General features: G+C 37.8%; 1 protein-coding gene across 1 annotated transcript in view; it reads left to right on the top strand.

Moving 5' to 3' along the window:
* Positions 1-12,889, top strand: part of TBC1D22A (TBC1 domain family member 22A) — a 186,038-nt gene extending 173,149 nt beyond the window's left edge. Inside the window, exon 13 of the mRNA XM_082481944.1 lies at positions 12,062-12,889. Coding sequence (XP_082338070.1) covers positions 12,062-12,190 — 129 coding nt within the window. The 3' untranslated portion in view covers positions 12,191-12,889. The remainder of the gene's footprint in view (positions 1-12,061) is intronic.
* Positions 12,890-13,121: the final 232 nt, after the last annotated feature.

Consider the following 13,121-nt stretch of genomic DNA (forward strand, 5'->3'; position numbering starts at 1 on the left):
TTTAGAGTGTAAACTTATTTCCTTACATGTATGGACTAGAATTACCAAGAAGAGGTACTCATGGCCTAAGTGCTTTTAGGACTTCAATCTTGGAAATCTTAAAAATCAGCAGTCAGAAAAGATTAACCCGGCCCATTGTCACCCACTACAGAAAAGACATTAACTTCTCTCATGGTTGTGTCTGGAGGCTGTTCCATTGCAGATAAGCAAAGAATAAATCTTGCGTTCAGTTGTTGGTTTGCAAACTTGTATTTTCCATGGAATTTGAGGTACTCATCATCTTGTATAGAAATTTGATTTCAAATTCTGGTTGGCCAAAGTTCACAGATGACACCAAGTTGGGCGGGAGTGTTGATCTGCTTGAGGGTAGGAAGGCTCTGCAGAGGAATCTGGACAGGTCGGATTGATGGGCCGAGGCCAATGGTGTGAGGTTCAACACGGCCAAGTGCCGGGTCCTGCACTTGGGTCACAACAACCCCATGCAGTACTACAGGACTGGGGTGGAGTGGCTGCAAAGCTGCCCGGCAGAGAAGGATCTGGGAGTGTTGGCAGATGGCCAGCTGAATATGAGCCAGCAGTGTGCCCAGATGGCCAAGAAGGCCAATAGCATCCTTGCCTGTATCAGGAATAGTGTGGCCAGCAGGACTAGGGAAGTGATTGTCCCCCTCTATTCAGCACTGGTGAGGCCCCACCTCGAGTACTGTGTTCAGTTTTGGGCCCCTCACTACAGGAGGGACATTGAGGTGCTGGAGCGTGTCCAGAGAAGGGCAACGAAGCGGGTGAAGGGTCTGGAGCACAAGTCTTATGAGGAGCGGCTGAGGGACCTGGGGTTGTTTAGCCTGGAGAAAAGGAGGCTGAGGGGAGACCTTATCACTCTCTACAACTACCTGAAAGGAGGTTGTAGAGAGGTGGGAGTTGGTCTCTTCTCCCAAGTAAGAAGTGGTAAGACAAGAGGAAACAGCCTAAAGTTGCACCAGGGGAAGTTAGGATATTAGGAAAAAATTCTTACTGAAAGGGTTATCAAGCATTGGAAGGAGCTGCCCAGGGAAGTGGTGGAGTCACCATCCCTGGAGGTATTTAAAAGATGTGTAGACGTGGTGCTTAGGGACATGGTTAGTGCTGGTTATGGAAGTGTTAGGTTAATGGTTGGACTTGATGATCTCAAAGGTCCTTTCCAATCTAGGCAGTTCTATGATTCTGTGATTATATTGTGTTAATTTGAATTAATGCTTCAATCTGGTTGTCTGTGGAAGCACTTTTTGCATCTTTTCTTCAGCTGAAGCATTGTTTCTTCTAAGAAGTACAAAGGAAATGCAATTCCATATATTTTTCTCTTAAGGCATCAAGGAATGGATAGAGATTTGTCAGGGATGTTGGTTTTGTATGTTGAGAGAACATGTGCAACTGGGATGATCCCCTGTCTTGTGCTCTTGTGCCTGCCTGCCTTGCTCACCAAGGTAGCTTAAAAGATTTTTTTAATGTGAACAGTGGTGTTTTACTCAGAGCTGAAGGGACTTTTGGATTACTTGTTACTGATTTTTGTGAGGCTTCTCAGTTTAACTTGGAAATCTTCAGTTATCAAATTCTCTGCCAATGCAGAGACATAGGACTTCGGGCAGGTTCTTCAGCTGTCCTTTCCTTTAACTGCGATATCTTCATGAAAATGGTTTGGTTCTTCTCTTCCACCGCCAAGTCGTTGGTTCTCTGTATTGATGTCCTTAAGTCTGTTAGTGGTGCACAAATGCTTTGTGGGTTTTGACATGGCAATTGGGGAACCTTTATTTATTGTTCAGAACAAAACACCTATATATGGCTTCAGGTGGTGTGGGTGATCGAACAACGTAATGCGAATGGCCTCTTTCAATCTTACATCTCTCGGATACTGACAATATTCCATTTGAATTATGTTTAGGATTTTTTTTTTCACTTCTAAAAATATATTAGTTTAAGTAGGCACTGCATTGTGACATATTTATTGGATGTAAAAATTAGATATTTCAGACAGTACTACTTAAGTTACATATACAGGCAAATTTTGCATCAGCAATCTTTAATATGTTTTCTCTAAAACAAGGTAAGATTTTACTCAGAACAATTTACAGTGTGAAATACTTTTTTGTCGAAACATAGTAATTGCTTTAAGTCTGAAATATATAAAATTTGATACACTCTTGTCCCTGTGGTTCATTATATTCAATTGGTATGTTAAGGTGGTTTTTTTTCTTCTTTTTTTTTTTTTTTTCTGAGCTTTTAGGTATTCATACTATAGTGTTAAAATTTAAGTCATTGTAGAGAGAGGAATACGTGTGAATTTGGAGCTGTACAAACTGTTCCTCTTAAAATGCATTGCCAAATTATGGTCAGGAAAACCAAACCAAGAAGAGTGGGTAGCATATGGACTTTATGAAGAGGCAGAATTTTAAATTTTCTGTTGGAATCTGCTGTAGAAATATTTTGATCTTGCTTGACTACAGAAAAAAATGATAGAATGCAATAACTTGCTCATTGGCAATTCATTTCAGAAATGAAATTCTGCCATAATTGCTGCTGGTACAACAGGTTCTATGTTGGATGGGTTTTGTTTGGATTTTTTTCAATAGAATGACTTCTGATCTTCATGACTTTTTATACTCTGCATATTTGCATCTGTTTTTCTTTCTTTGCTGCTGTTTGTGTAGAGCTAGTGACAAGCAATATGCTTGGGCTTTTTAATTTTATTTATTTGCTATGATTTATATTTTGGTGCATAAGCACACGCATCTCCAAATACGATCAATATAGCAATATTTCAGAAAACAATATGACAAAAAATATGATCAGAGTGGTTCAGGACCATCCTACTCTGTGCTGTAGCAATTGGAGTACCGCGAAATCTTCCTGGACATTTCCTGGGGTTTTCAATTACCATATGAGATTTTTAAAATGGAAGTTCTGTCTTCTCTAGTTTAAAAATGAGGAAGAACCTGAGACTGTTTTTGTTTGACTGACTAAGTATGAATTTACATCAGTGTTTGTGTAAGATGACTTCTTGACTTCTCCTTTCTTGAGTATTGATTGTTCTGTATTAGTACCCTGACTACTTCTGTTTCACGTGCATGTAACTTTGAAGCATTTTGAGGCAGTTCAGAATAAAGAGTTATTACAAAAATAAGATGTTTGTTTATAGAGTTGAACATCTTTTAGGTTCTGTGGCAGTGCTTGCTTTGTTTTTAAATCTATTTCCTTAGAATTGTTTGGTAAACTTGTAGATAATAACACGTAGACCGTAAGTTTATTTAAGAAAAAGATCTAACATGCAAATTTGTTTCCTGCTTTAAGATTTAGGGATGGGGGTTACTTGTGGTTTGGTTTTTTTTTGTTTTCATTTGACAGCAAGGACATAAGGCTACCTACAACATCATCTAAGATGTGGTCCTTTAATGTACTTTTTACCGTATTAATTTATATATTTCCAAACCTGTGTAAATGAAGACGTAAATCTTCTCTTCAGCTAAGTGAGCACAGCTTCTCTCGCATAGTTCTTTAGAACCACGTATTTTCTGATTAGCAATTAAGGTTGCTAATGACTTGTGTAAGAGATCCATACCGGATGAAACAGGACTTTAATTGCTGTTTTAGTGTTTTTAATATGCTGAGTCCAGGAATCTTTTTCAGTAGTCATGAAAAGAAAAACATGAAAGGGAAATGACAAGACCGTCAACTTTTCATAAGCTTTCATTTTCAGAATGTTAAGGTGTGTTTCTATGAAATTCTTATTAGGAATATGATATTAATTATAAGAATAGCATACTTCTCTATGTTTTTGGAAGATTAATGGGTGATCGATCAGTTGAAGTGAAGAATAAAAAATGTGCATTTGAATTAAAGAATATATATATAATCTATTTCAAGCAAATTAAAAATGTGTACTTGTTGAGAATCACTTCGCATCCGAGTTGCTGAATGTAAGCTGATAGCAGGAGAAATTAAACTTTAACCTATTTAGATTTTTTTTTAAAGTATCCATTTTAAGATGCAAGAAGTTTAGTTAGAGCACCAAATAATCTTTTTTTCTGTAGTTAGTTTCATACTGTTCTCAGTTCTGTATGCTGTGGTCTGTGTAGATGTCAATGGTGTAGGTGTATGAAAGGTAGGTCAAAATTAAGATAAATAAGAAGGATTGTTTAATAGGCAGTTCTTTGGAAAGTATTAATAACCCTTTCAATAAATTCTAGATGCATAATTTAGGTAATGAGCGGTAAAGAAACGTACAAGAAAATCATCACAATTAGTATTGATTTTGTGAAATGGAATGTTCACTATTTCAGCAAATATTGCGATTGGGTTTTTTGCTTGTTTGGTTTTTTCCCTCTAAAATGTCACAGGACAGGATGAGACCTTCCACATTCAAGGTGGGAGTTCTTCAGTGACGTTGATTTGTGACTTGCCAAGAACATATGTCTCCTAAATCCTTCAGACTGTGTCTAGTGCAGGCTTAAATGGTCCTACCACTTTGCATAGATAAACCAGTGTTTCCCCATCTTCTGCTTAGCAAAGTTTAAGTTCACCCATAATCTTTGAAACTGTGAGAACACGGAGAGCATGATTGCATCTAATATCCAAACCGGGCTGTTTTGTGCTGTCTCAGCCATCGCTGCCTACGCTGCACGTGCGCTGTGGCATCCAGCTTTCCGTGCTCAGGAAGCAGCACCGGTGGTCAGCTGTACCACTGAAGGGTCCGGGTCCGCTTATGCCTCTTAAACTGTATCTGCAGTAAATATTTCTTAAGCTGCAATAGATGACCCGTTCCTGCTATCTCTTTAATATTGGATTTTGAAATCTTAGTTTTCTCAATTCCTGCTGTGCCCGATAGGACAGAAATGTTTTCTCTGACTCCGAGACGTAGGTAATTAATAAGATGCACAGCACTCCAGAAAACCAGCTCATTATTTGCAGCTCCATGTAGCAGGTTAGGACAGCCGGGGAAATAAGAAGTGGCAGAAGCGTAGGGAATATTGCTGAGTGCATTGAAAGAGGAAAAACACTACTCAAGAAAGAAAAGAGAACTTGTCTCAGAGCTAAACCCCTGCTTATTTGGTGCATTACATAGCAACAGTGAGGGGCAGAGAGAAGGGAAAAGTAGCTCTAAGGCAGCTGAGCCAGGTCAGCTGGGCTCTGCCGTGTGCGCTGGACCGGTGCTTTCATGTTACTGGCCAGTGCGTTTGTTATGACTTTGATAGCAGGCCGAAGGGGGAGGATTTGGACTGAGCTTGGCTGAGTCCCAAAGCAGTGGGGAGGCTTCATCCTAAGTATCTGGGAAGAGGATTAGAGGTTAGCGTCGCACAGCACGTTACTGACCTGGCCGCTGCAGCTATTGCCAGGCAGTAGCTCTGGTGTATCTGTCTGTCTGCTCCGCTGCGCAACACAGCGGAGGGACCGAGTCCATGGACGGGATGCTCACTTGGTAGCGGCCATCCATGCCATCCCTTTCCTTTCACACTTGACGATCCCAAATGCAAGCAAGTGGAAAAGAATGTTATAAAGGAAATAGGGATTAAATAATTCCTGTGTTTGTTTTGCCTGTATAGTGGTTACATCTGGTTGGAGAAAAAGTTTTTTGAGTCATTGTCCAGTTCTGGCTATCTCTGGCACCACGTTTTACATTTTCCCATAAAATCATAAAAACATGTAGAATTCTTTGAATGTATGCATGTGGTTTATTTCTGGTTTATATTATCTAAAAAGATAAATGGGCACTTTTCTGGCAATAATTGGTCACCTCCTTAGCTTGTCTCAGTAATTCCTCTAAATAAATTTTAGTAGTATTGCACTCCATTAGTTCTTTCAAAATAAGTGCTATGTTCTAAAATTTCAAGCGCAACTTTTGAAAGTACAAATAACTCTCATAAAGCAGCCGTTTAATCAAATTGCCAGCGTAAATTTTGCAGTGTTTTATATGTGTGCATAATGTGTAATAAATACAGTTCTTCTTCACAATATAGCTGTTAGCAGTTCCTTATTAAATAATGAAAGATTATATATAAAGTTAATATACCTTCCATTTAGTTATATCCAGTCCTCAAGTATAGTATTGAAAAGTTGATCATAAAATATAGTAAGATTGCAGGTTCTGCGTATCAGTACAAAATAGAGCTGTGGTAGACCAGAAGTACTCAGACCATAATTACATTGCAGTTAGCAGCAGGAAGGATTAACAGCTCTCATAGAAAAATACTGTATTTTAGGACTGCCTTTATTTGTTAAATTAATAGACCGGTTCTCAGTTTTGACATTAAAAACTAACTCTATTAATTTCCTCAGTATGTTCAAGTTTGATTTTAACTTTAGTTATTGCCATTTTTATATTAGCCAGAAATAAAAACACTGTTCTATTACTGGTTTTTATGTTCTGTTAAAAAAAAACCCTGCAGTTGAACTGTCAATAATTCACACAGACAAAAATGTCTGAACTGAGTTTTCAAAGTAAATAAATTTATTTGATTATCGCAGAAGAGACCTTTGTGCTCATTAGAATAACATTTTTATGTTTTATTAACTATCATGTTATTTGTTCTATAATTGGTTTTGCTGTTCCTTCCTTCAAGATCCACATATGGAGTCAGGGTGGGGGTGACAATAAATAGCATAATACCTACAGCTAGCTATTACCAAATAACCAGTATAATTGCCAAATCTTATGCTAAAAATTGTATTGATTAAAGGGGTTATAGTGGACTTCATACTGTAAAGGGATTTGCTAAGGAACCAGATTTCAAAACATGATAAAATTTGCTTTATTTTGCTTCTGATTTTGGGTTTTTTTTTTTTTTGAGATTGTCTTAATGGGCTGAAATTTCATTGGGTTACAATCTCAGTGAAGAAAAAGGGACTGATGACCTCGTAATAATTATTAAAATGTATTTTGTGAAGTTTTATAGTATTCAATTTTGATTTAGTTTACAAGGAACAGACCTTGAATGATTTGATTTTAGAAAAAACTGAGGAATACACTGAAGAATAAGGGCTTTGGAAATAATTATCTTTTTGAGATATCTATCTGGTAGTCTGGTATTTAATATAAGCTTTATCTTTAGAAAATCACTCAAGTAATTTGTCCCTGGTCACTTACTTCACTTGGATTTATAATATAATCACTAGTCAGTATCAGTGTTAGTCTTTGATGAGCAGTTAAGGAATGAGACTTTTCCTTTGGTAACAGCAACAAAATGCCCACTCAAACAGAAATGGACACAGACAGTCAATGGATTATTCTGCCATTCATTTATATCTTCGATTCTGATGAGAATTATTAATAATTTTGCAATTAATCATAGAAGTATTAAACTAGTTCTTCACCAATAGTCCCAATTCAGATTTGAGCTGCACATTAAATTTCACGTAGTATCAATATTGAAGATGTAGTCTTTCCACATTCAACGGAGAGCATGGGTTGAATGGTTTGAGTTTTCCAGCCTCAAGCCTGGAGCATCTGATTTCTCCTGCTGTTGTGTCTCCTGGGAGAAAAATCATGTGTTTTGTCTGGTTCTCCATGGGTCATTTCCAAACAAACCTCTAAAAACTGTATATTTATTTTCAACAATGTGGTTTGTTCTGTAAGATAATGTACCTTTGGTGCTTTGGCAAGGTAAATGTAAAAAAATTAATATGAGTGACTGTTATTTTACTTCCTTTTTCAATCATTGAGCAATCAGGTGTTTGTAAAAATAACTGCTATGTAAAAGTTTTTAAGAAAATAAACCATATTTTTGTAATCATTTTCTGATATGCATATACAGTATGATCACCTTACTGTCAAAACAATATATGAGCAGAATTCATTCATCTACAAGAATTATCTGTGTTTCACAAATGTGTAGCAACATTTTCTAGTTTGAAAAACATGTACAATTGCCACAGAAACAATCAGTGTAATGGACCAAATGTGTGACCAACATAGACTCCTGCTTTTTAGTCTCTGAAATCTGATAATAATCTGAAATAGTTTAGCTTTTGTTCAGGAGCTGTTGAATCGCTTAATGGTACCTTCTGTACAGGCAGGTGTTGGTTGCAACAGGTGATGTTCTACAAAGTACAAGTGCTGAGGTCTGCTAGAAGGCTCACAGTTCTCCAGTGGCTGGAGGATTGGTTTAGGCCAAATTTATTTGAACAGTAGCCCAAAGGAAAACTGGAACACTGCTCAAGCAATAAGAATCATTTGTACCAGTTTGCACCAGAAGTCTGACCCAGCAAAGTCTTGGCACTGCAAACAGTAAAAGAGCTAATTTCACAAAACTCCCTGAACTAACTGCTACGTCTTAGAGCTGGTTGAAAATTACTTTTGTAAAAGAAAAAAAAAAAAAATCTTTCATGGAGGTAGGCATTTATCATCCCTCCACACAACCTTCCTGCTCTGCACTGCTAATTTATTAATTACAGTTATCAGCAGAACTGTCAAATAAGTAGATAGAAATAAAAAAAAAAGTGGGATTTTGGCAGTTGTATAACACTTTATTAAAAATGTGCTCTCTCAAGTGTAATAGAGATGTTGTCATGCTAACTTTTTTGTATTACTACTTATTATTTGTAATTAAATCTATAGTACTGCTTAATTTCTGTCCTTTCTTGTTTCGTGTTACAAGAACCAGTATAGCACGACCATGAAATAGATAAAGCCAAAATAATTCTCTCACACACACACAAAAAGAATCATTTCATGTTCATTTCTGCTCCTTGCTGTTTTCTGAAATCACAGAATCCTTGCTAAGGGCTCCTCCAGCCATCTTCCATGAAAGCAGGTGCAGAGGAGGAAGAAGGTGGGATAAAGAAAATAAGACCCTTATGAAGAACTTCACTCTGTACTTATACGTGATATTGGAGGAATCTGATTTATAGGAGGAAAACAGTTGTGGTTTTAATTGCATTCCTGCTTGCTTATTCCTGCTCTTTAGAATAAATCTTAACAAACATATTCATGCAAAAAGATACATATGCACATGCTCACAAATATATGCAGATATACAAATTGGCTGCATTTTTGCTGCAAAAATAGACCACCTAGAAGATAGAAGCAGGCTTAACAACTGCGCTCATTCCTAAGATTGCCTTATAACTCCTATCATAAAACTCCACATTCAATTTGTTGTGGTGTAACTCATCTAAAAACTGCCCTTTTGCTGCTTTGTCACAGCTTAAATTTTAAGGAATGTGTTTGTCAAAGCAATTAAAAGCATGAGAGAGAGGATCTCCAGGTAATTTTTTTCTTTGGAACTTCCTGAACTTCCTATTTGGCCTAGGGTGTCTTTTGCATCATGTTTGAAGGTTTGTGACCTTTTGGGTCACCGTTTATTTAATAAAACAAACTAACTTTCTGAGTTTGGTCAAATTATGAGCCTTATAAAATTGTCATTTACATGAACTCAGGAGAGAATGTGTGGTAGTTGATCTTCCAAAGAGTCCTCTCACAGCTGGCAAGTTTCAGCATAGGACGAGGATTCGAAGCTTTGTGCTGCTGTGGGTCATGGTGGATTTTGGTGCCATCTTCAGAACTGAACATACAGGCACTGTCCCAGTGAGCTCCTTATTGCCTTAACCTAATACAAGAGAGAGGAAAATCTGACCTGTAGAAAAATATTTTGGGACTAGAAAGCAGAAAAGAGTGGGAAGCCAGGGCTAAGAATTGAGGTGGGAGATGACTGTAACTAACTGAAATAATAATTTATTTTATAATTTTTAATGTATAAATAGAGAAGTAGCTTATCTTTGCATCAGTGTCAGAGACTTCTCCCCAGAATATCAGGAAGAGGAAAACCTCTGAAGTGACTGGGAAGGTTTTGTCAAAAATCCCAGACTTGGCAATCAACCATAATTTTGAGGCTGTATCCAGTGGTATAACTCCCATTCCCTGGAGCACAATGATACTTTGGATAGGCAACAACAAAGACAGATATAATGCCCTTTTGACCATTCAGTGATGTGACAGACAGTAAACATTTTTCAAGTAACTCTTTTGAAGGATCCTTCAAAGTGCAGTCAGTGGGATTTGATCGTGTGCGTCACAGTTCAGCATAGAGCTGCAATCCTGGGGTTGTGGCCGTCAGGAGATTGGGGATATTTGCTGATACCATGTTGCTACAATAAAACATATACCCTGCAAAAGCAGGAATCCACATTTTAGGATTTTTAAAATGAAATTCAAATTATAATTTGAAATTACTTTTATTGATTAATTTTGTCTGTATTGCTACGTAGTGAACATTGAAAGAATCATAGAATCATAGAATGGTTTAGGTTGGCAGGGACCTTGAAGATCATCGAGTTCCAACCCCCCTGCCATAGGCAGGGACACCTCCCACTACACCAGGTTGCTCAAAGTCCCATCCAGCCTGGCCTTGAACACCTCCAGTGATGGGGCCTCCACGACTTCTCTGGGGAACCTTCCAGTGCCTCACCACCCTCATAGTGAAAATTTCGTCCTAATATCTAATCTAAATCTCCCCTCTTCCAGTTTAAAACCATTCCCCCTCATCCTATCACTAAATACCCTTGTAAAAAGTCCTTCCCCAGCTCTCCTGTAGGCCCCCTTTAGGTACTGGAAGGCCACAATAAGGTCTCCCCAGAGCCTTCTCATCTCCAGGCTGAACAATCCCAATTCTCTCAGCCTGTCCTCATAGGAGAGGTGCTCCAGCCCTTGGATCATCTTTGTTGCCCTCCTCTGGACCTGCTCCAACAGGTCCATATCTTTCCTATGTTGGGGACTCCAGAGATGGACGCAGTACTCCAGGTGGGGTCTCACCAGAGTAGAGTAGAGGGGCAGAATCACCTGCCGTAACCTGCTGGCCACGCTTCTTTTGATGCAGCCCAGGATAGGGTTGGCTTTCTGGGCTGTGATCGCGCATTGCTGGCTCAATCAGCACACCCAGGTCCTTCTCCTCAGGGCTGCTCTTGATCCATTCTCTGCCCAGCTTGTATTTGTGCTTGGGATTGCCCCGACAAAGAAATTGAACTGTTGTTTGCTGTACTACATACAATGCATACATAGAAAGCAGCAGCACCAGAAATCAGATATTCTTCATGTTTGTATGTAAAAAGACTAATTAAGGAAGAGAATTTTAGCACTTCTGCAATGCAGTCAGCAACTTTGCTTTATCTGTAGCTGTCTGCCTCTTACCCACCTCATAAAGAGGTTATAAAAACATTTAAGGTATTAAAAATTAAATGAATATTCTATAGCTCCTTAAAGAGGAGGTGTAGGTATTCCTCTTGTTCATACCTAGCATGGAGATATTGAAATGATCTGGGCAACAGATGTTACAAACTGGAATTAGGTTGGAGATCTTAAATGTGGGAGATACATGTGGAGTTTTTAAAGAACTATGTGCAAAACAATATGTGAAAACTTCAAGAGCTTGGTTGGAATTGGCAAGTATGTAAGAATTATCAAAGTGCTAAAATAATGTTGGAAATAGGGCAAATCTAAAAGAAGACTGGGTCCCATGTTAAGCTATTTTTGACTTCTGTACTTTCTAGTGACTCCAATAGATGGTACATGCACATTGTATCTCAATTGCCAGCTATAAAATGGATGTGATAACACTATTTACCTCTTAGAAGTCTAATGGAATGGTTTTGATACATTGCCCGTCGGTCCTTGTTTGACTGAGTATGACAAGGGGACTCCATCCATGATCGGGGGCACCAGTAGTGGTATAATCATACAAGGGCAAGTGCGGGTACATAGAATTTACCCACCTCTTATCTGGACAGCAGTGCATAATTTCACCCATAGCATATACAGAGCAAGTGAGTTCATGCTCTTTTTTATTTTTTATTTTCTTTTTCTGAACACTAGAAAATAACCGTAGTTCAGCTACAATTAATAGCTGGTTTCTGAACTGAAAGACTGAATAGCAAGTATTTCTATAAAAGTTACAGGAAAATCACTAAACCAATTGGGATCTCAGGTTTGTTTGGGAGACGGAGGTGCTACATGAGTGATTGCTTATAAATAATCATGGTATAAGTAATATATTGCTGTTACATGGATGTTTGAAAAAAAAAATATATTTTTTTTCTCTCCATCTAGGAATTGCTGATATTTTTACAAAATTTGCCCACAGTACACTGGGGAAATGAAGAAGTTAGTGTACTCCTAGCAGAGGCCTACAGACTGAAGTTTGCATTTGCGGATGCCCCCAATCATTACAAGAAATGAATATAAAGAGCCAGAAATCATTAAGACCAACGTGTTCTGCAGTATTATGGCATCTGTTGTTCTGGTTGTGCTTTCAACTCACTGCTCTTTCATTTGAATTAAGATGACCATTAAAATTCTGTTAGAATTTGTAGAATGAGAACAGAATACCAAAGAAATGGACAAAGCAGGAGGATATCGAGGATTGAATGAACTTAAAAGTGAACTTTTTTGCTCAGCATGAAAAATGAGTTCAAAAGTCTATCACGTAATTTTGTTCTTTTTTCCCCTTCTCTAATTAGGAGCATTGCTGTCTGTCTAATTTATGTCAAGCAATTTTTGTATGTACCTAAGACTTAAAATTACTTATGGAATGATTTTTTCATTGCTGTAGTGTCACCTGCCATGACTTTATCAGCCAGTTTTGGTCAGTAAAATTTACGTACTTTGAGGGGGGAAAAAAGAACTTTTCATAGTTGTAAAGACTATAGGAGACAGCAAGGCCTGTGTTTTGAGGTCTGGTTATAACTCAGAAGACACTGATATTCGCACGACATCTGTTGTTTTTCCATGGAATTAGGTTAGAATACTTCAATAATTTAAGAATATAGAAGGCTGCGATGGAAATTGGTGGCATTTTCTACACGTTACTTAGTCTTGCAGGGTGCTGTAAAAGCTCTTAGCCACACAGAGGAATTACTTAAAGCTGAAAACTCATCTATAACACTAAAATAAATCCCTCTCTATACATTTTGGAGTGTTTTTAAAATATCTAATGAAATAGAAGATGTGGTCTTGTCAAAGTAATTAAATCTTTTCTTTCAACGCCTTTCAATTTTTCAGCATGAAAGTTCACTTTTAAGAAATGTATTAAGAAGCTTGGTTTACAAAGCAAGATATATTTTTATCTCAGTTGTTGCCTTATTCTCGATTTCTAGCACATTAGAAAAGG

This window comes from Vanellus vanellus, assembly GCF_965231255.1.
Source record: "Vanellus vanellus genome assembly, chromosome: 1".
NCBI classification, from domain to species: Eukaryota; Metazoa; Chordata; class Aves; order Charadriiformes; family Charadriidae; genus Vanellus; species Vanellus vanellus.